General features: G+C 30.9%; 3 protein-coding genes across 4 annotated transcripts; all 3 read left to right on the forward strand.

Annotated features, from left to right (window-relative positions):
* Window positions 1-1,873: 1,873 nt before the first annotated feature.
* On the forward strand, window positions 1,874-3,598 carry LOC106329068. Of its 2 annotated transcripts, XR_001267728.1 has the most exons (2): window positions 1,874-3,283; window positions 3,390-3,598. XR_001267728.1 is itself a non-coding variant. In XM_013767646.1 (1 exon), exon 1 carries the CDS (start codon window positions 1,935-1,937, stop codon window positions 3,228-3,230), a length of 1,296 nt encoding a protein of 431 aa, XP_013623100.1. In that variant the 5' UTR covers window positions 1,874-1,934; the 3' UTR covers window positions 3,231-3,462. The 2 variants fall into 2 exon arrangements, 1 of the variants encoding a protein (XP_013623100.1); XM_013767646.1 differs by having other exon boundaries at window positions 1,874-3,462.
* A 1,896-nt stretch (window positions 3,599-5,494) lies between these two features.
* LOC106328291 (NEDD8 ultimate buster 1) lies at window positions 5,495-8,335 on the forward strand. The gene is made up of 10 exons (XM_013766707.1): window positions 5,495-5,868; window positions 5,997-6,119; window positions 6,216-6,312; window positions 6,391-6,426; window positions 6,508-6,695; window positions 6,785-6,887; window positions 6,987-7,168; window positions 7,237-7,314; window positions 7,516-7,712; window positions 7,795-8,335. The coding sequence occupies exons 1-10, from the start codon at window positions 5,567-5,569 to the stop codon at window positions 8,160-8,162; spliced, it is 1,674 nt and encodes a 557-aa protein (XP_013622161.1). The 5' UTR covers window positions 5,495-5,566; the 3' UTR covers window positions 8,163-8,335.
* Window positions 8,336-15,038: 6,703 nt separating this feature from the next.
* Window positions 15,039-16,847, forward strand: LOC106334042. Its single transcript, XM_013772406.1, has 4 exons — window positions 15,039-15,116; window positions 15,397-15,642; window positions 15,758-15,898; window positions 16,488-16,847. Exons 1-4 carry the CDS (start codon window positions 15,114-15,116, stop codon window positions 16,845-16,847), a joined length of 750 nt encoding a protein of 249 aa, XP_013627860.1. The 5' UTR covers window positions 15,039-15,113.
* Window positions 16,848-22,720: the final 5,873 nt, after the last annotated feature.

Consider the following 22,720-nt stretch of genomic DNA (forward strand, 5'->3'; position numbering starts at 1 on the left):
AATATCTTAATTTAAAGAGTTATTATTGGTTTATATGATTTAAATATAAAGTTCTGTTGATGTTTTATTTAAAAAATTGTCTTAAAACTGGTTTGGTCTGTTATAATTTTTATTTATTATGTATTTTCATAAATTGATTTAGAGAACAACATTATCCTTAGTTTGGATTAATTTTTTTATTCAATTTAATTTCTGTTATGAAACTGTTCAATATGGTATTACAACTCAATAATTCTAAAGTTAAAACAAAATTTAAATCGGCTTTAAATTTACAATTGTTTTATACAAAACCTAAATTAATAAGATAAATGTATTTTAAAGTATAACAAGGTTTAGTTAACTTTGACTCATTCTATATATGATTTCCTTTAATAACAAATTGTGAGTTAAACTATATGAAATATTTTACACACAAGGCAATCAATAAATTCAAACGAATTTAAATTTCTTACCAATTTAATAGTTTAAAATCGATTGTAGCACATATAACAATTTATATTAAAATGTTATTGTAATTTTTTTAATTTAATTAAAATTTATACGAATACGCCCGGGAAAAGCCTCTAGTAAATATAAAGATATCATATGAGCTAGTAGTTCACAACAAGTTGAACATGTGGCTGTATTTCTGAAGACGATTGGAAGTTTAAAAACCGAATTGGTTCGATTTATTTTGATTAGTAATTTTTTTTTTCTTTTTTTGTTCAACGATTAGTAAATTTATAAAACCGGAAGAATTTCTCACGAAACTTTCTTTTGGAAGAGCGACTGCCATCATCTTCATAATTTCTCTCTCATCTTTTGCTCTAAATTCTCACTAAAAGAAACTTCCCGAGAAAGCTTCGTGTTCGGTGGCCGGCAGCGAGCTCCGTCGTCAGTCACCACCGATCTTTTGTTTTTTTGTTCGTTTGTGTTGTAATATACTTCGATCTCTGGATCGATCAATCTTCCGCTAAGTCGGAATCTCTCTTTCGCTAGGCGATCTTTTGAAGTGATGAATAAATCCCACGGTTAATCATCTTCCGCTGCGGATAATCCTTCCGAGTAATCGGATTTGTGTAAATAGCTTTCGTCTTTCGCGGTACTTCATCTCTATCCCCTCGGCTTCTGATTGAATACTGGGTTAATCGTCTCAACTGAACACCCTTCTATGAGAGTCAGACTTTACCGGCTCATCTAGCCACTAGAACATGTTAAGGTGAAGCTTCTTTGTCGAAGGATGATTGAGTTTTATGGGTTTCTGAGGAGGATTTAGTAGAGTTGGCGTTTGATAACGGTCCAACAAAAAATATCTCTTCAATCGACTGAAGCTTCTCCCGATTGCATTAACGATTAACCATGGCCTTTTCAATCAAGTAGTTGAGGGTAGAGCGGAAGGTGTTTTGGCATCTGTGTTTTAAATATTATGTGACAGAGAAAGGTTCGAGCAAAATCTCCTTGAGTTTCGCTGTGGTTGAGCAGAGCGAAGGCTAAAATGGCCATATTTTCTTTGCTTTAATTCCGGAGATACTACGGCGGAGAGAGGAGTTCGAGAAGCGTCTCAGAAAATTCCTGGTGGTGAAGCTCCAAGGTGGGGGCCGCAATAGCAGCTAACTGTATGCGAAACACGTGTCGAAGCTGTCTCTCGATTCGTGCAGTGATGGATGAGCACGTGGCTTCTGAACGTTCTCGAGTTCTATTAAAACGTATGGGCTGTAATTTTAAAAATCTCTGTTTGGACTCTTAGTTGTAAAACCTCATGCCATCTTGTATCTCGGTCCATTGGGTTTGGTTTAATGAAACCGCTAGTTGACAAAAAAAAAACACACACACACACACAAGAAAAATGAAATTCTTGAACCGAAGCTAAACCAAAACCCGGTTACTGAAACTAGAGAGTGTGCTGACCTTTTCAAACTTCCGACTTGATCCCATCCCGCTGGTTTCCAAAAGCAATGGTCGCCGCCGCCGGAAACTCATCGGCCACCATGAAATCCCCTGCCAGTGGAAGTCTCGCGTTCGTGAATTCCAAAAAACGAAAATCCCACAGAAACCCAACTAATAAATCCGAAAAACTCCTTCTGAGCGACCCACTGCTTCGCCGTCTATCTTCCGCCGCCGCCGCGACCCGCTCCTTCATCCAAACCAACGATCTCTTCCTCCCTCCATCCCAGTCTCTCCGCATCGAATCTCTCCTCTCATCTCTCCCAATCGCTCCTTCCCACTCCACCTCCACTTCCAATTCCACGTGGTTCCACCGCTTCGTAAACTCCGCCTCAGAAAACGACGATCCTCGCTGGCATCACTGTTTCCGAATGTCGAAGCCAACTTTCTTCAAACTCCTCTCCGTCCTCTCCTCCTCCGATCTTCCGCCCCTTCCTTCATCCTCCCTCGCGGCTACACTCTTCCGCCTCGCTCACAACGCTTCCTACAGCTCTCTCGCTCAACGATTCGGGTTCGATTCCGTCTCCGACGCTTCCCGCGCTTTCTTCGCCGTCTGTAAGCTCGTACACGAGAAATTAGGGCAGCTCGACGATCCCAAACCTGATTTTTCCCCTCGATTGCTCCCCAATTGCTGCGGCGCGTTAGGATTCGCGAGATTCGATGTAGACGGGGAGCTTCTCGAGTCGCTGATCGTTCAAGCATTGGTCGATTCCGCCGGCAGATTCGCAGATATCTCAGCTGGATGGCCGAGCACGATGAAGCCAGAAGCTATCCTCCGGCAAACCAAGCTTTTCTCCATGGCGGAGGAGGAATCTAGAAGCTTCTTGAATGGAGGAGCTCCGTGCGAACTTGGAGACGGTGTATCGGTGCCTCGTTACATTCTCGGAGATTCTCGTCTTCCTTTGTTGCCGTGGCTCGTGACTCCTTACAGTTCAAACGAGGAGGAAGAAGATAGTTTCGAATTCAACAACTTGGCTCGCGCTGCGTTGCGTGCCGTTGAGATTGCGTTTGCTAAGGTTCGAACCCGGTGGCGGATTCTCGATAGGAAGTGGAAACCGGAGGTGGTCGAGTTTTTGCCGTTTGTCGTGACTACTGGCTGCTTGTTGCATAATTTTCTTGTGGATTGTGGAGACGGTGATTTACAGGAAGAGTGTGTGGTGGCTCGTGATGATAGTGAGATGATGAAAGATGATGAGTGCGAGGAGGACACGAGGAGGTATGAAGGAGAAGCATATGTTGGGTCGAGCAGGATCAGAGATGCTATTGCAGAGAACCTGAGCCGGGTGACTTCGTCCGAGAATTTGTAAATTGTGCAAGTCCAGTTTAGTATGCAGTTTCTGGCTCGCGGTTAATAGATAACGTACGTTGATGGTTTATGAAATGGATTACACTTACAAGCTTTCCTTTTTAGTCTGATCTTGTAAATTGTGTAGAAGATGAACTAGAGATTTTCTTTTTTGTCACAGTTTGTGGGATCTAGGGATGAATCTTTGCTCTCCGTCTCCTTGTTCCCAAGTCAAACTTCCTTGTTGACTCCCATTTCCTCCTCTGTTTCCTTCTTCTGTTCTTGCTCATCTCTTCCATTCTTCTTGCGGAAGTACACTTTCTGTAACATATCTATTCTCATATCCAAACCCAATTGGATAACATTATCGAGCTCATCATGAAGAAGAACTTTTGATTTCGATATGTTAATATAATAGTATAATGAGATAGCTGATAGATTAGATAAGGAAGCTCGTATTAAGAAATCCTTTTATGTTATTTCATGGTTGTAGTTCTTTTTTTTTTTAACATTTGGCTTTGATTGATAAAACTGAGAAACATACAAGGGTAAAATCTAAAAATCAGTAGAAACACCTTAAATTCTCGTAAACATGGTTCACAAGAAGGAATCGCAAACCCAAACAACAGTTAACACATACAAAAATTACAATAATCACTAGATTAATTTGCACTGCTACATTTAAACGACTAAACCCATAAACAATCTTTGAGAAAGAGAATAAAAACTAGACCTCTAAGCTTTGAAAACCACACAAGAGAGAGTAAGTGATGCACTGGTCTTCACAAAGAAACAAGACTAAACATATCTAAACTTCCGGTTCATGGTACCAAGCAAGAACCACTACAAGAGGAGACCAAAAATGATTTTGGCGACCGTGGAATAAAAATGACGAGGGTAACCATGGAACAAAATTCAAATTTGTAAGTTTTTAATTAAAGATTTATTTAATATAAAAATATATTTGGATTAATTTGTAAGTTTTTAAAATACATATCATTATTAGAATTAATAATATAAGTATTAATAATAGAATATACTTAGAATATTCTATTTTGAGGTAAATGACGAAGGCAACCATGGAACAAAATTAAAATTCATTTTGAAGGAAATTTCGATGACAACCATTAGTTCTTTAGAGATATTTTTAGGGGGGTGTATTTAACTATGAGTTTTAGAAGATTTTGGGTTTTCTTTAAAATCTCATGTTATTCAACTAGTGATTTCGAAATATTTAATCAAATCTCGTGTTATTGAATACGGAATTTATGTAAAATTATTAAAATCATTTGAAATCTTCCGTTATTGAATCAACTACTTATAAAACTTAAATCAAATCCACTGTTATTCAAAACAAATTATCCTTTTCAAGAATTTGTTAAAAACAGGATTTCGGATGACTTTGCACCCTTTTTTACTTAAAAATAGACATAGTGAAATACCACATCTATCATGTGTTTTTTGATGAGATTTTTTGAAGCTACGGAAATATTCCAGTTCTTCTTAGAAGACAAATTTGGGGATTCAAAGGTTAATGGCCGTGGGCATCTCGTCTTTAAATCCGATAAGAGGATCCCGCAGTTCTCATTTGCTTCTGAAATTTATCATTTTGAAGTATATAAATCTGTAGAGGAAGTCTGTATTGTATATGCTTGTTTTGTTGGTGAGAGTAACGTTTTTATTCGTACTCGAGTTAGTGGAAAAATTCACTTTCATTTTACCAGAAGAACAAATTTCTAGAATTTTTTGTATGTTTCTAATTTTTTAGTTGACGATTTTATTTTTCCTTTCTGTTTGTTTTTGACTTTTGTATTATGTCTAGCAGGCGTGGTTTATATAGTGTACGTAGAATTGAAAGTTTCAATTGATTCATAAGCTCTAACACCTCTACATACATTCAGAAGAATATAAATCACCTAAACCACTCTGAAATTTAAACAAAAAAATCTTACCAAAGTACCGACTTTTATAAAAATCCAAACAAAATCAAATAGTTATCTCTTAAATTCACTTTAAATCCCAGTTATTGTTGAATCCACCAAACATTCTAAAATCATTAGTTCAATACACCTCCCCTGGCATTATCTTCTGCAAAACTTTTTTATTACTTAAACGAATCTGTTGACTTATAAACAAACGTTGACTTATTTTAAGATTATTTGCGTAAAGTCGTGGTTGGTTTTGAGAAAGAGAGGAAGTTGAAGGGTTTTTAGCTAAACTAGGTTTTGTATTTTCTTATATATAAATTAAACACATATTAAACCCCTAGCAAAACAAATCGTATAAATACGCACTTAATCTAAAAGATTCTTTTACAAATTCTCAAAAACCTAAATAACAGAAGGCGACTGATCAAATATGACGAAACTCAAGGTTGCGGGGACATGGGGAGGCATCTTAGAGGTGGAACTCGACAGCTGGACTCTCACCATGCTCAGAGACGAAGTAGCTAACCGATCGGGCCTCGATCCCGAATCAATCAAACTAATCTGTGCCGGAAAAATCCTCAAAGCCGACGACGGGGACGATGATCCTAAGACCCTCGCCCAGTTAGGTATCAAGGAAAACTCGAAGATCCTCTCAAGCCGAGGCGCGGCACCAGACGAAGGCAAGGCGATCATGGCCGAGGAAGAGAGGTCGAGACGCCTCTCCCGTCTCAAGTGAGTCTTTAAGTTTTCTCCAATTCGGTAGCGTTTAGTTGTTAATTTTTTTTTTGCGAGTTGGTGATCAATCTGAGTCTTGATAGAATTTTAGGGTTTCAAAATTTGATATGTTGAATCTTGTACAGAGCTGCAGCTACGGCGTTATCGAAGAGACACGTGGATGGTTCGTTACCGATGGAAGATTATAACATAGAGCTGGAAGATCAGGGAGGTCAGCAAGTCAAGTTTGGATCAGAGACTGATCAGAGGTATTATTATTATTATTATTGCTCAATCTGGTTGAAACCATCCCTAACTTTTTTTGCGAATGAAATTTGTTCTTTTTATTTTTGTTTGCTCCACAGTGCAACAATGATGGGTCTTATGTTACATGCTAAGGCAAAAAGTCTAATAGAGACGGGCTTGTATGTTGATGCTCTTGAAGTTCTTGCCATGGCTGAGGTAAGCTGCAACTTCTTGCTTGCTGGGAATCAAGTTTTTTTCTTTGCCTTGTTTCTGATTTGTTTGTGTGATTCGTAGGAATCTTTCTTGCTCTGTGATCCCAAGATTCTCGAGGTCTTTTCCCTATCCTTTCCTTAATGTCCTTACGTAAACTCAAGGCGCTAATGAACTCAACTCGCTTGTATTATCTTACAGCTTGTGGACAACATCCCTATTATGGAAATCGACATTGTGTGGTGCTATTTCTTGCTCCGGGACCTCAAATGCTTGTCAGATGCTGGCTTTCGGCTAGTGAAAGCAAGGAAAGGGCTCGAGCGTTCTCATGGGAAGGACCTCTCTCGTGTCAGACTCCTTCAAGCTGGCCAATGTCCTGAATTAGCACTGTGAGCTCTGTTTCATTTATATCAGTTATTATCTGCAGAGTAGTTTTACACAGCTTTGTTAAAGAAGACTTGTTGTTTCTACTGGCTAGATATGTGAGACTGGAGTTGCTAGAAGGTGTGGTGGCATATCACACTGGTCAAAATGACAAAGCCTTGAATGCTCTCAAGTCCGCCCATGCTAAACTGTTGCAGGTCAGTGAGTGGTGTATGTATCCTGTAGTAAATTCACTCTTGCTGATAGTGTTCAATTGTTACGGAGTTAAATATTTGTTGTTGTGGATTGTTATGCAGCTACAAATACCCGATGAAACGCTGTCCGTAGTTATGGGTATGGGCTTCCATGAGAAGGACGCTAAGAGAGCTTTGCGACTGAACAATAAGGATATTGCGACTTCTGTTGATTTCCTCATTGAAGAGAGGGCCAAAAGAGCTCAAAAGCACAAGGACGATCTCCAGAGACAAAAGGAGATATTGTATGTTTAAAATTATTATAGTTATGTGATATTTAACTAAATAACTAAAACTAGAGCTGATATTTCAGTGAGCAGAAGACGTATGGAGTGACACCCATGAACAAAGCTGTTGATATGCAGATGCTTGACAGGCTCGTCTTGATTGGGTAAGAAATGCACTACAAATAGATCTACCGTTTTATACTGCTACTTTATAGTTTTGCTAAGAAGTAAGTGGAAATATTATTTTTGCTATTAGAACGCCCTTAAGGCTCCCTTATATATTAATAGGAGTGGTTAGCTTTGGAAGTTACTATTGGCTTTGGTGTTTTTTGCAATGCCTTTTTTTGAAACGCTCGCCTTTGCAGATATGCAAGGGATCTTGCTGCTGAATCCCTCCGGAGACATGAGAACGATTTTCAGAAAGCCCTTGATGCACTTACAAGCCCTGAAGTTAATTCGAGTATACAGGTTTACATTGAATCGAGGAAAAGAAAACGTCAAGAACAACAAGTAGGCATAACAGTTGACGAGCTTGTTTCAATGGGCTTTGAACGAGGACAAGGTACTTTTCCCATCCCGATTTGTTTCTTCAGTTCTCTTATATTGACTATATCTCATTACATCTCTCTACATTTGCACTGCAGCAACGTCTGCTTTGGAGGTTGGTGGCAAACGAGAAGATATAATCCAAAGGCTACTATCTTCGCCAGCAGCAAACCCCGGAACCGCCTCTGCCTCAGGTTCTGCTTTCACAGAAAATGGCGGTGCAACTAGCAGCACCAACCATGAAATTGTTGCGGAGGCAAAGGACTCTGAGATGGAAGATGATACGGCGGATGAGATTCCAAGCAACGGTGAGGAGGAAGAGCGGGACCTTGAGGTAGAAGGAGACATAGCAGATGAGATTGCAAAGGTTGACGCTTTGTCGGCTTATGATATCAATCTTGACAAGGAGGTCGAAGCTATAAATGAGTACCTGGTCATGTTGGATGCATCTCAGGATTCTGGTTGATGTAGAAAAAGAGTTTGTAGATAAACGAATAATACTCGTGGGAGTTATTTGCAGGGCCAATGTGGGTTGGTATGGAACTCGCTTAGTATTTAGTATGAATTTGCTTGCAGAAACTGATTTATGAGATTGTTTTTATAACCTTAGTATAGTAGTATCTAATTTCTCTTTGGCTAGATTTTTTTTAAAATGTTCAGAGTGGGGCATGGGCAAAAACCACGAGATATAGAAAAACCTGAATAAAATTACCCGATTTGATTCCATAGATAGGTATAAAATAATCCTGAACCCAAAGTTTTTTACCAATCGAATTGAGTATCTAGATAATTCAAAAATCCAAATAAACACCAAAAAATGAGACTTGAAAATATAAATTGAAGTCCAAAATAAATATTTTAGTCTAAATTTTAATGTTTATTTTAATATAATACCAGTTTTAAATCGCTCTTTCAAAATGCCAAATATATTTTCGGTTTATAAGTATCATAAGTTTTTCGTTTCGGATTTTAACATGTATGATCCAATACTACTAATAGCTAGGAGTTTTTTTGTTAGTTTAAGAGTGTGATTATTTGTTTTTTTTTTTTTTTTGTGAAAAAAGTGATTATTTTTTTTGGCATAGTATAATACAAAGAGTTCTAAAAATGATGAGTATTTATGAGATTTTGTCATGCGTTTTTAAAGGTGGAATTATATTTTGGCTAACAAAAATTTTCTTTTATGTAAACTAGATCTTTTCTCCGCGATACGCGCGGATACTATATTTAAATTTGTTACATTTATCATTTTTATTTGTATGTGAATCTTTGTATATTAAATTATATATAACTAATTTTTAAATTTGATTTTTTTTTTATATTTTTAGTTTTAAGTAAGTATTTCTATTATATGTAACACAATTAAATAATAAAATATGAAGAATCAAATCCGAGATTTTAGAGTTATGTAAAAAAATATAATTATGTATATAACATAAATTATCTTAGTTTAAAAGATCGGAATCTCATCTCGAATAAATTCACAAAATGAAAAAGTACTCCAATAACCTACTTAAAATATAAAACCACATTTTAAAAAAAAAGCTTACTTAATAATATTTTTTTACGTGTAATAGTTGAAAACTGACAATTGAATATCGATCTAGAATATTATTTTAATATATCTAATGGTAAAATATTAATTTTAATAAACAAATTTTGAATTTTGTAATATTACATGAATTAGAAGTCTTTAAAATCTAAAATCTATTTTATTAACATAATATATTTTTTATTCATTTATTATTTTNNTTTAGTTTTATTTGTATATTAATTTTTTAATAATTTATTTTCTTTTTAAGTAATTTTAAAATTATCAAGAATATTATATATTCAAAATTATTTATTTAAATATATCCAAATATGATGTCTCATTTTTATGTGTGTTTGCGTTGAGCATATTTAATTTGTAGTTTGTATATTTAATAACACATTGTTACGTGCCGTTGGCACTTTTTTTAGAATCATTTTAATTAGATATAGGTGTAAAAATGTAAATAAAACTGTGTATGTTATAAATTTAGATTTTTTAGTGTAACTGACCACTATCAATTATGGAAATTATATTATGATTTTATTTTACTAAATCTTTCTTTTTGTGTATATTTTTTGTTTTATTTTGTATTTTTACAATTTTATTGTCTTATTCTTTAATTGTAGAGAATTGCTATTTCTAATTTTTGTTTCATATACCTTAAAAGTTTTCGGTTGATTTTTGTTTGTTTTCTTTCTCCAATTACAATGTACAGTTCAACCGTTTTTTTTTTTGGGAACCAAACTACTAATATCATCAGATAGAAAAGCTTAAACTCCAAGAATTGAGTGAGTATTTGTCCTAGAAAAAACTGATTTAGCCACTAATATAGTGAAATATTATAATATTAGAATGTATGGAAACTCTTCTCTGTTGTCTTACGGTTGACAGAATTAAGTTGTTGTCAATTGATTATATATTTGTGATAACTTAAAATACATCTTTATGTCTTCCTTACATCATCCTTAATTGGTTTACGGTTCGATCATTTCTAATATACTGAAAGTATCATAATATTAGATGCTGATTATCTCCTTCCAATTAGGAATGCACATAATGAGAGAAATTCAAGGTGATACCATTTTACAATTTTGTCTTCATACCTATATAGAATTAGTTTATAGATTACTCTATCTGTTTCAAAATGTAATCAATTTTAATTAAAATCTGTAATATTTAAAAGTTATTACTTTAGAAAAGTTATTACTTTAGAAAACTGTAATTTAATATTTAAATTTAATCAATTACACAGTAATTTACATAATTTAATTGGCCACACAATATCTAATAAATATAAAGTTACATTGAAATATAAAAACAATTTATATAGTGAAACAAAAAAAACTTTTAAACCATTATATTATAAAACAAAGGGAATATTTAAATTATATTGAAACATTAGAATAATAAGAATCAGAAAAACTGAAATCTCAACATCGATCATTTACGTCGGTCATGCCTTAGTCCATCTCCAATGTATTCCTCTATTTTTTTTTCTAAAATAGAGGAATTTCATAATAGACATGAATTTGTCTCCAATGTATTTTTCTATTTTCTCTCATAAAAAAGAATATTCTTGATATATTTTTTTCTATGTTTACAAATAATATTTTTTATTTGTGAAAGTTGAAAATCAGCCCAATTTATTTTAACATTTTATAAAATTACGATATTATTTACACTAAATATTTCTTTACAAACTATTATGTAAAAAAATATATATATAATTATATTTATATAAATAATATATTTCCCTAAAAAAATATTTTCGGTTATAATTGTTTAACTAAAAAGTTAAAGGATCATTTTGTAAAAACAAATAGATGAGCTGACATGGTAAAAATATAGTTTCTCATTGGCCGATTATTTTCGCCTACGTGGACACTCTATCTGAGGCTTATATCCTCCAGTTTTAATTAAAATATGTAATTTTTAAAAGTTATTACTTTAGAAAACTGTCAGTTAATATATAAATTTAATCAATTACACAGTAATTTAAATAATTTAAATTGCCACACAATATTCAATAAGTATAAAGTTACATTGAAATATAAAAATAGTTTATATAGTGAAACAAAAATACTTTTAAACCATTATATTATAAAGCAAAGGGAATATTCAAATTATATTGAAACATTAAAATAGTAAGAATCAGAAAAGCTGAAATCTCAACGTCGATCATTTACGTCGGTCATGCCTTAGACTATCTCCAATGTATTCTTTTATTCTTTTCTCTAAAATAGAGGAATTTCATAATAGAGATAAATTTGTCTCTGATGTATTCTATTTTCTCTCCTGTAAAAGAATATTCTTGATATATTATTTTCTAAGTTTACAAGTAATAATTTTTATTTGTGAAAGTTGAAAACCAACCCAATTTATTTTTGTACTTTATAAAATTATGATATTATTTACACTAAATATTTCTTTTCAAACTAATAAGTAAATAAAAAATATAATTATATTCATATAATAATATATTTCACTAAAAAAATATTTTCGGTTATAATTGTTTAAGTAAAAAGTTAAAGAATAATTTTGTAAAAACAAATAGAGGAGGTGACATGCCAAAAATATAGTTTCTCATTGGCCGATTATTTTCGCTTACGTGGACACTCTGTCAAAGGCTTATATCCTCATTTTATTACTTGTTTGATTATAAATTTAAAATATTTGATTTTACGAGTTCTTATAATTTACCCTAAATTTTTTGTATACGACTATTAAATAGTTTTTAATGGGATTTTTTTTTTGTTTTGAAGAAAATTCTAATCCATACTATATAAAACATTTTTAGTTATGTAAAATTTTTATCTGTATTATATAACATGAGGACGTAATATTTTTAAAAATTAATATTTTAGTTTTAACAAAATAATCATTTTAGTTCAATATGTATTGCATTAAGTTATAATATTTATATTTTACGGAATAATATATTTTCATAGAAATATAAATCATTAAAATTAAAATGGACTAATTTTTAATATTTTTACTTTTATAATTTTAAAGTGTAAAGGGACCTAATCCATAACTTTAAGAGAAATTCTCTGAGATAGCATATATTTTTAGTTTTTGTCACGGAAAAATAACTTTCAATTAGAAAAATGATCAAAAGAAGTTTTATTGAAGAGTAAAAATTGATTTATACATTTGGGTTAACTAATCTAGAATTAGGGTTTAGAGTTAAGGGGTGGGGTTTTGAAGATATGGTTTCAAATTTTTAAAATAAAAAGTTAAAATTAAAATTTTCAAAATAAAATATTTTGGTCATTTTCTTTATTGAAAACCATTTTTGCGATAAAAACTTAAAAAAAAACTATTTTAGAGAATTGCCCTAACTTTAATCTGGTCAAATTTTATTTAATTTTTATAATATAAATAATCTTTGGAAATCCATTGAGAATTACAACGGTTAACTAACACATAATTTTTTTGGGAATTCCATCGGTAATTTTTTGACATACTATTTTCTTTGGAAAATTGTTAGGAATTTTGGATGATTTTCCAACATAATGAATTTGTCGGGAATTCCCTATAGAATCATGACGGCTTTTCTATATGTCTTTTTGATAGAGTTTTGTTGAATTTTTTTGAAGATTCTCTGTTATTTTTTTGGTCGGAATTGAGGAATTTTAGTGTCTTCTGCAGTAATATAGATTATTTTGACAAAATAAAAAGTAAATGTTAAAGACCACATTATAATTAAAAAAATAATCTTTTAATAAATCAAGATGTGAACAATATATCTTCAAATTTGAAATAAAATTATTCATTATTTCATTGCAAGAAATAAAAAAAATTAAATAATATGAAGAAAAAATAATAATGAAACAAGGTAAGAGACGGTCTTAAAAATACCTCTTTACGGTAAATTAACGAAGAACAATCAAACTGTAGCATGATTTTGGAGAGAGTTTAATGTCCAGGACAATGAACCACCATTGATAATTTTTTGTAGGGAGATCTAGTTTGGAAAATGAAGGATGAAGGGAGGATAAAATCATATATAAATCGGGTTATTATTGCGTGTTATTAAATCAAATATCACGATATCATGTAAAATAACTTTCACTTATTTATGATTTTGCTACTGTATTATTTTGTACATAAGCTAAAATTATACTATCTAATAGATATATGAAATATAAGAAGAATATGAAATTAAAATTTATTTGGATCGTAAAATATAAATAGGCTATAAATATACAATCATGTTTCAAACTGTTATCGATAATTTTTGCAGAACTGATGATTAAAATATTATTAGTAGAATAAGAATTTAAAAATAATATTTTAAATATATACACCAAATTAATCTTCCTTAATTTCCTGTAAAACATTCATTCTATTATTTAATATGGTTACATATTAAATATAATCGTCTGCCAATACAAGAAGTACCATTCAGACGTTATTTTTTACCAGTACCATTTAGACGTTTTTGCCAATAAAATAGAACAAGTTGGCGTAAGACTGACGAATCTTTTTCTTGATGTTTTCTCCTTGGTTATTGTAACTAATAAATTACTAAAATTATTATTAACCATATGCTCTGTACATTTCTACTCCTATTAGACCGATATATTATTTTATCAGGCATAAAACAAGTGATTTAAATATAAAATATACTAAGAATTTGACGGTGGCTTGTTTCCATGAATCTAAATTGGTGGAACCAAAAATATGTGAGGCTTTAGTAGATAGAAGTATCCTAAGTAATTTACATGCATAGAGAAATACTGGTATCATATTTACAAAGTATAAGCATACGTAAGCTGTTGAATACATAGTGTTACATTTGTATCTATTAATCATTAATATGTACAGGCTATATTGGTACTAGTTAAAGGTTTAAGGATTGCAATACAGAGATCTATATAGTTCATTATTTTTCTTTAGCCCTACTAGGTTCATAGCTTCTATTTAGAACACTACTATTGTAATATTATTACTAGGCAATAATTTGACTCGTCCATCAATATTCAATGTTTATCAAATCCACAGTAAATATTTCAGAATTTGTAACCTTATATGAATATCTACACAAATGTTGGTTAAAATTACATTTTAAAATTGATACATGTAACTTTTTGAAACAATTTATTTTAAAACATTTTAGAAACGAAAGGGAAAGTAGTTTGATATTTTCGTCGATTGGCTAATGAAGTAATGATTATCAAAACAAATCCTTAAAACACTTGGAGAATCATCCGGTTATCTCTTATATTTTTTGGTAAACTAAAAGGGTTAAACCCGGATCTATTAAAGATATAGACTTAATCTCCGGATGAAAGATGCAACCCATAGATGGATCTTCTCCCAGGTATTCAAATGGGCCGTAAGCATGAGCTCATATTCGCGTGGCCACATATGAAACTAATAATTTCACACTAGAAGAAAGTTGATCCCTAGTCTAAACCAACGAGGCAACTGCTCCTCCGGTGGAAACTCATATATCTGCTTGATCATAAAATGAAGAACTATAAGATAAAATGATAAAATAAAAAATGGAAGTAGAGCAGCTTCTTCAAGGAGGGTTTAACCTAACCGAGCTCTCAAGCCAAGGAGATGACCAAATAAATATATGCTAAAAGTAGGAGACACGGAAACAGCTCCCACGTTCCCCTCTCTCTCTCTCTCTCCTTTTTTTCTCTCATCTCACCAACACTAATAAACAACAAACCAAATTTAAATAAAAAGAGTTATATTTTCGAGGAATAATTTAATATGATATTTCTCTCTCTCTCTTGTGATCCTCCATAAATCCTACCATCTCAAACCCCACTGACCTGTCTGTCTCTCTTCCTATTATTACTCTTTGTGGTGAGTAGTGGCCAAAATTCCATCTTCCAAAGCTTAGTTACTTTGAGTTGTGTCCTCATGGTAGGTTAACTTTTTCTACTCTTTTTTGTTCAATTTGGTACCAGCTGAAGTGTTAAATCTCTCACTTTCATCTCCGTTACTTAACTATACTATTCTAAGTAATCATACCATATTCCTTATAATTGTGGCTTAATGTTCATCTTGACACCTTGTAAATGTATAGAATCATTGGTACGTTCTATAGATACGAATATGGATATAAGAAGCTACCGAATTGTGGTATGAAAATGTATTTTTGTTTACTTAAATAATTATAAGTTGTGTAAATGGTGTGTGTTAGGGAATTCAGAAACCCGCATGGTTGGATGCGCTTTACGCAGAGAAATTCTTCGCAGGATGTCCATACCATGAGACGGCAAAGAAGAATGAGAAGAACGTGTGTTGTCTCGATTGTTGCATCAGTCTATGCCCTCACTGTGTACCCTCGCATAGATATCACAGACTCCTTCAGGTTCGCCGCTATGTGTATCACGATGTTGTTCGGCTTGAAGATCTTCAGAGACTCATCGACTGCTCTAACGTTCAAGTAAGTAACGTATTCTTAGTCTCAATACAGTTATACATATATATATATATATATATATATATATATATATATATATATTTATATAGAAATTCGTTTGCGGGTAAACTGTGGACAGGCTTATACAATAAATAGCGCAAAAGTAGTGTTCATCAAGAAGAGACCACAAAATAGACAATTCAAAGGAGCTGGCAACTATTGCACTTCATGTGACCGAAGTCTTCAAGAACCTTTTATCCATTGCTCCTTGGGTTGTAAGGTTATTTCATTACCTTTAGTCCTACATAATATAATATTAGACTCGGTTCTGCTTATTATCCGATTCTCACATTACGAAACTGTATAGTTTTGATACATGTATACACATATACTTATTTAACACATTAAGTATGTCAGTCTGCCTTCAGAGTTTATTCGTTTTCTGAAAAATGAGTTTATTCGTTTTCTGAAACATGAGTTTGTTCGTTTTCTATGCATGAGTGGAAAAGCTGATCTTTCCTGAACTGATTTACTTATTTGATTATCTACCACTTTTCTTTTGAAATTATCTATATGTTGTGACTAAACTAAAGTACATGGGCCATCCCCTGGAATGTTTTAAATCCGAAGTTGTACAAATATGAGAATTTCAATTTTTTTTAACAAAATTTTTGTCAAAGGATTTCGAAAAATTATTGGACAACTAATATAACCCAATTATGCACAATATTAAATTATTTATTTATGTATCTTTGGATTTTTAAATCTTGTCTTTGAACTATGTATTTATAATTAAGACATGAATAAAATCCGTAATTGTATGGCTATTTATTTATAATATTCTTAAACCCATTTTTATATATCTGCAGGTGGAGTTCGTGATGAAAAGTTACGGGGACATTACTCCATTCCTGAAGCCATGTCACTCTCTTACCCTAGGTCCAGACTACATCATCCCACAAGATTTACTAGCAGATGATGATATGGCTGCCTACGAGACTCCACGATCAACGGTCGTGGATGGTGATGAGTCCATGAGCTGGTCGTCGACTTCATCCGAACTAAGAGACGCTGCAACTACCACCCACGTCGTTAGAAAAAAGCGAACCGGTTTCTGCTTCTGTGCCAAATCGGCTAATAGTTATAAAGCAGTTTCGGAGGATCCTGACGATATCTCAGCCTGCATCAATCGGCGCAAAGGCATTCCTCAACGATCTCCTCTCTGTTAACGTTTCTCCTTTATTTTTTATTTTATTTTAATCTTCTTCTTTTTTGACTAAAATATTTTTATTTTCACATAATAGTCTTATATGTTACATGCATGGATTATTGTGTCTCTATCTAATAAAGCTTATAATCAATCATTTTGTTTTCCCTAATTACGTATATATAGGTTACTTTAGCTTTAGCATATAAAATATGTGAGACATAAATTAATCAACTTGCAGTGGTTAGTGAATGAAGGACTTATTTTGTCAATGGAGGGATTATAGTTAAAATTCTCCTCCTACGATTACAATAATAGTTGCCTAAATGCTTTATGGAGGAGAAACCCCCAGTTCTTTTTCATTTAACTTTCAATATTGTTTGTAATTCTTACAATGGTTTTTTGGTTTTGGTTTTAGATAATATATTTTGGTTTATTTGAGTTTCTGTGTTTTGTAAATTTCATGATTTTAGTAATATTATTAAAAGAAAATAAAATAGTTGAAAACGAGAGTGTTGTGTGATGCAATTCCAAATTAGTGAAAATTTAAAGCAGCTAGTTTTCCTGACTTAAAAACTATATTTATGTTAATTTTGATTGGGTGAATGAATGATTTTTCAAAAAAAAAAAAACTAAATCTAAAACAACACCTTAGTTTTGGCCAAATAGTATCTTAATAACCGGACAATGTAATTGGAATTCAATATCCCTAGAGGTCTAAGCAGATCAATTGTTTTCAAACAACAGTTGTATTAGGTCTCTTTCTGTTTGTTATCTAGATATTATGTTGAAATCAAATTATTTCCCTTGATATTGGAGTTGTAGTACAAATTTTGGCTTAGATTTACATTTCAACCTAATAAAAAAGTGTTTCGGGATATAATTGTTTAAAAAATATCGAGGATATGGAACATGAAATCTTGAATATAAAATTGGGTTCATTTTGGACAGATTTGTTAGCGACTCACGTGGCTCCTAATTCCGAGCTGTGGGTAAAGAATTTTTCCGTGAATTCAATAATTTACGCACCGGCCGTTGAACGCGAATGAATCCAAGCCAAGAAAGCAGACGTGGAGGTGCACTGACGGTGGCGGTCCGAGCATTATAAATGGAATCAAAGCTGAATTCAAGCGAGTGTGTTGACATCACTGACATGATGTTCTAGACCATCGGGGATAGCGGTTTATGTTGGTAATAACGACGTTAGTGAGTGAGGATGATTGTATATGGTGGTCTATGCGAATATGTTTTAAAATTTTGATTTACTTACCTATGCCACTAAAATGCATTTAAAACATGTTTTACTTATTCATTAAATTACATCTATATTTTATTTTAAATTCTATAAAAATATCTGATAAAAAGAGTGAATTTAGCTATATACCCATTATAAGTTAAAGTTTAAGAAACTAACCATGAAGGATTATTTTGGGAGACATGCTAATTTGTCACAAAACTAGACGATAAATTACTTTTCCACGTGTGATCGTGCATCCAACGCAATGGTAACCCCTTACACCATGCAAATATATGCTCATCTTTTAACGTGAGCTAACGTGGTCAATTTATACTAACACTAAGAATATGTTAAAATAGAATGAAACATGCAAAATAGTATAACATAATCAATCAGAACAAAAACCTACTATACAAGATGATGTGCAAATCAAATTTGGGAGATAATAGTAAGAAAAACCATACATCAATGACAGAGATGGCGAATAAGATGACAAAGAGGGTGTCATGAAATGACATTTCTTGGGTTCGAAAACATAGAACTGCTTGATTTACTGAACTTCATTCTCTACAATTTTATTTGACTATAACATGAATAATTGTATACTATATTTATGAACTAATTTGATTTTATATTATTTACTGAAAATATTATTGTTGACCAAAGAAAAAAAGAATATCATATTTATAAAGTTTGAGACGTTCCGAACGAATATAGAATATTTTCCATTTGGTTTAATCATTATTTTGTTAAAATTCATTAACCACTTTTACTATGTTTATATATTATGCAATCTACTCAAGGTAAATCAAGGAAGTAGACAGATTAACATGATTAAACAAAGTTAAAAAAAATGATTAAACAACAAAAGCCATTTTCCTTATTTGATGATGCTAATCCATTTTTGGTACAAATTTGCTTTTTCGTTTTACAGGAGTTGTGATTATGAAACAAACCACTTATTACAAGAAGAAGCAGAAAGAAGTAAAGGAAATAGTAAAAGGGAAACATATATTAATTAAGGCGGACGGAACGATAGAGAGTAATACACCTGCATCACTGTAAAATTTAGGCTTCGAACTTTTATTCGAGATTCGGATTTGATCCGAGATTCGATCTAGATCCGATCCGAAAATCCAGATATCTGGAGGAGCGAATCCGGATCCGGATAGTAAAATGTTGGATCTGTCAAAGCCGGATCCGGATATTTTATATTTTTTTCCGGATATCCGGATCTACAAGTTTTATTAATAACTATTTCAAAAATAGTAATATATATATATAAATTAATTTTATTAAATATATTTTCATTTTTATAATATTATATTAATTTTATGTAAATTTTGTAATATTATACATAGAAATAATTAAAAAACATTATATATATTTTTATTTTTAAATTATTGTTAATATTTTATATATATTGATATTATTTTTTATTTATTTTAAGGATCCAAATCTGGATCCGGATATCCGCCGAATATTACAATTTTCAGAAGGATATCCGACATCCGGATATCCGAGAACCCCGGATCCGAATAAAGATAGTAGAATTATGGATCCGCCGGAAAAAAGATCCGGATCCAGATAGCTTAAAATTGCTTTGATACTCGATCCGTCTCGGGCCTAGTAAAATTGACTGTTATTTAATCTGGATTCTTTGTCCAGTAGCATGGATTAGCATCATGTAAAAAAAACAAAATCGAGTTGATAAATTACAAATACTCCAGACTCGAAAAATCAAAGTCAAACCAAAAACTGAGTGACTACGGAATAGTCAAAATACAATTTATAGAAAAAATGTTAATTATATTAAGTTTTAAAATAATCAAATTCCTAAAACTAAATTTTATAAACCAAATTTTTATATCCTAAATATCTATTACTAGCTTAAGATCCGGGTTATTGCGCGAGATAAATGTTATATATAAATCTAATTTCTATCTATTATTATTTATTTGTATTCATTTATGTATTATGTATATAATTAAATTGTAGTAAATACATAAATCAAAACAATACATCTTGTTTATTTACGATACTTTTTGGTAAATAAATCAAAACAATTATTTTATTTATTTTATATGGTATATAACTAAATTTCAATGACGTGGACATAAATATACAATATTTTAATATAAACTAGAGTTGAACCGGCACGTCCGTGCGGATAGATTTTGTTTTTAGTATAATAATTAAAATATAAAATAAATTTTAATATATATATATATATATATATTATAACAATTTTTATTTATGTAATCATTATTTTGAAAATTGTATATATTGGTATTTTTTTTAAGTTTGTATTCTTGAAATATTTTTGTGTAACTAAATTTTAAATTATCTATTATAATATTTTGAAAATATTTTTAATTTAGTGTATTATATTTTAATTTTGTGTTTTTATTTTTACTATAAAAATCAAGAATAGAAATGATACAACCAATAAATTATCATTTATTTTGTTATCTATAAAAACTCAATATGATAATTTTTAAAAGAACTCGGTTATACTATATAATTTCCAAATGAATTACCCAAAAATACATAAAATCTGGCCTAGACTAAAATATGGTAAAGAATTAAAAAATAATTGCATAATAGAAATGAATTAGACTTTACCGGAAATGATATTGTTTAAATTTATATTTCTTTTAGTTAGGAAAATATCATATATGCATAAAATTAGGATATTTTGTTATTTTTTTAGTTAATGGTCTAACATATAGACTTTTTTATGGTAGATAAAATAATGACTCTATTTTAATAGAGTAGATATTTTGAAAATTCATATTCATATGATAAACATAAAATTTCTAAGGTGTGATTTTTTTAATGCAAATTTCAAAATTAAAATATTTAAGTTTCAATACTTTTTCGATACAAATTTAGAAATTATCATATTTAAGTATTATTCTATGTTATATAGTTTAATTTTAAACTATATTATTATATAATATGAATGTCTAGTAAATGAGACTTCATATTAATACGATTTATGATCATTTGTATCTTGTTATTACCAAAAAAAGTTAAACCATTGATCACAAAATAGTGTGAGACATTTAACATTTTTATTAATATATAGTCGTTTTAAAAATTTAAAATATAACATATAAAAATATATTAATTTTTTTTATTATATGGTTAATGTAGTTGTTTAATATCTTGGGTAATTCTCCTAAATAGACAATTTTCAAGTTTTGGTCACAAAAATAGATCACAAGGAGGAAAATGATCAAAATGTTTCATTTAATAGATAAAAATGATATAATACCCTAGATATATAAAAAAATTAATTTATTTTTATAGTTTTAGATTATATGTTTTCAAATTCGAACATTTTTATAATTTTTTATTTTGAATTTTTTTTCGATTTTTTTTTTATTTTTTTTTAAATTTTCTTTTTTTAATTCGAAAATACTTTTTGAAACTATTTTTAAAATTTTTATTTTCAAAATTTTAATATTATTTTTTATTTTATAAAATTTTAAATCTCAATCCCAAATCCCCACCCCTTAATTCTAAACCATAAGGTTTGGATTAGTTAACTCTAGGGGTATAAATGTATATTTACCTCTTTAATGAAACATTTTGGTCATTTTGATATTTAGAGTCTATATTTATGACAAAATTTTTTTTGTGATATCCTATGATATTTCTCTAATATCTTTTAATAATATAAAATTAAACAAAAAAAAACCTAAGATACAGAAAATATTATCAAATATTTATCATTCATAATCATTAATTGTCATATATACGTTAATCATATTAGACAATTCTGTAGCTTTTATTTAAGAAAAGTGCGAGAATATTATTTTGTATACAATTTATCAATTTAATAGTTAGTTTAATAAAAAGTATAATATAAGGTAAGATTGACCAATTTATTTTTCTAAAAATTCTGAATTGAATTTTCATGGTAACATGTGGCTACAAAATAATGTTGTAATGTTTCTCAATTAATATATAAGAGATTATTAAAAATCAATTTCACAAAAGCCAAATTAACTACATGTTATTAACTAAAATGTATGAATTATCCAAATTACTCGATATATTTATTCAAACAATACGAATTAAATGATATTTTATTCAAAAACCCATATTATTCTATATTTTTAAGGATTTTTAACGTTAAAACTCCTCAAGTATGTTTGTTTTGGGTAAAAACTCCCAAACTAAGTATTTAACGTAAAAACCCCCAAACTAACTTTATTCAATGAAGTAAACCCTAACAGGTCATAATTACCAATACTACCGGTAAATCTTTAGTTTAGGGGTTTCTACATTAAGTAAACATAATTGGGCTTTTTGCAGAATTGACCTATAACTTAGAGTCAAACACAAAACTAACCTCCTTTTTTTTTGAAAATTGGTTTTGCCCTATTCACCCCACAAGTTCATATAATTTACGAAAATGCCATCAATTTTTTTTTTCTTTTTTTTTTCGAAAATGACATTTTTACTCTCTCACCCTCATCATCTTCAAGTAATTACAAGATTGCCATTGTCATCAATACCACAACCACCATGAACAACCAATTTGAAGCTCCTAATGCTCCCAAAATCGATTTACCCTTCTCCTTTTTCCATTCTTGTGAACTAAACACAACATATCTCTCACTTTCTCTCCACAATGAGCTAAAAAA

Source organism: Brassica oleracea, chromosome C3 (genome assembly GCF_000695525.1).
Source record: "Brassica oleracea var. oleracea cultivar TO1000 chromosome C3, BOL, whole genome shotgun sequence".
NCBI lineage: Eukaryota > Viridiplantae > Streptophyta > Magnoliopsida > Brassicales > Brassicaceae > Brassica > Brassica oleracea.

Coding starts and splice junctions, on each gene's coding strand:
- LOC106329068 (XM_013767646.1), top strand. CDS start 1,935: ATGGTCGCCGCCGCCGGAAACTCATCGGCCACCATGAAATCCCCTGCC.
- LOC106328291 (XM_013766707.1), top strand. CDS start 5,567: ATGACGAAACTCAAGGTTGCGGGGACATGGGGAGGCATCTTAGAGGTG. Junction 5,869..5,996: donor AGACGCCTCTCCCGTCTCAA/GTGAGTCTTTAA, acceptor AATCTTGTACAG/AGCTGCAGCTACGGCGTTAT. Junction 6,427..6,507: donor GTGATCCCAAGATTCTCGAG/GTCTTTTCCCTA, acceptor ATTATCTTACAG/CTTGTGGACAACATCCCTAT.
- LOC106334042 (XM_013772406.1), top strand. Junction 15,643..15,757: donor TCGACTGCTCTAACGTTCAA/GTAAGTAACGTA, acceptor AACTGTGGACAG/GCTTATACAATAAATAGCGC. Junction 15,899..16,487: donor ATTGCTCCTTGGGTTGTAAG/GTTATTTCATTA, acceptor ATATATCTGCAG/GTGGAGTTCGTGATGAAAAG.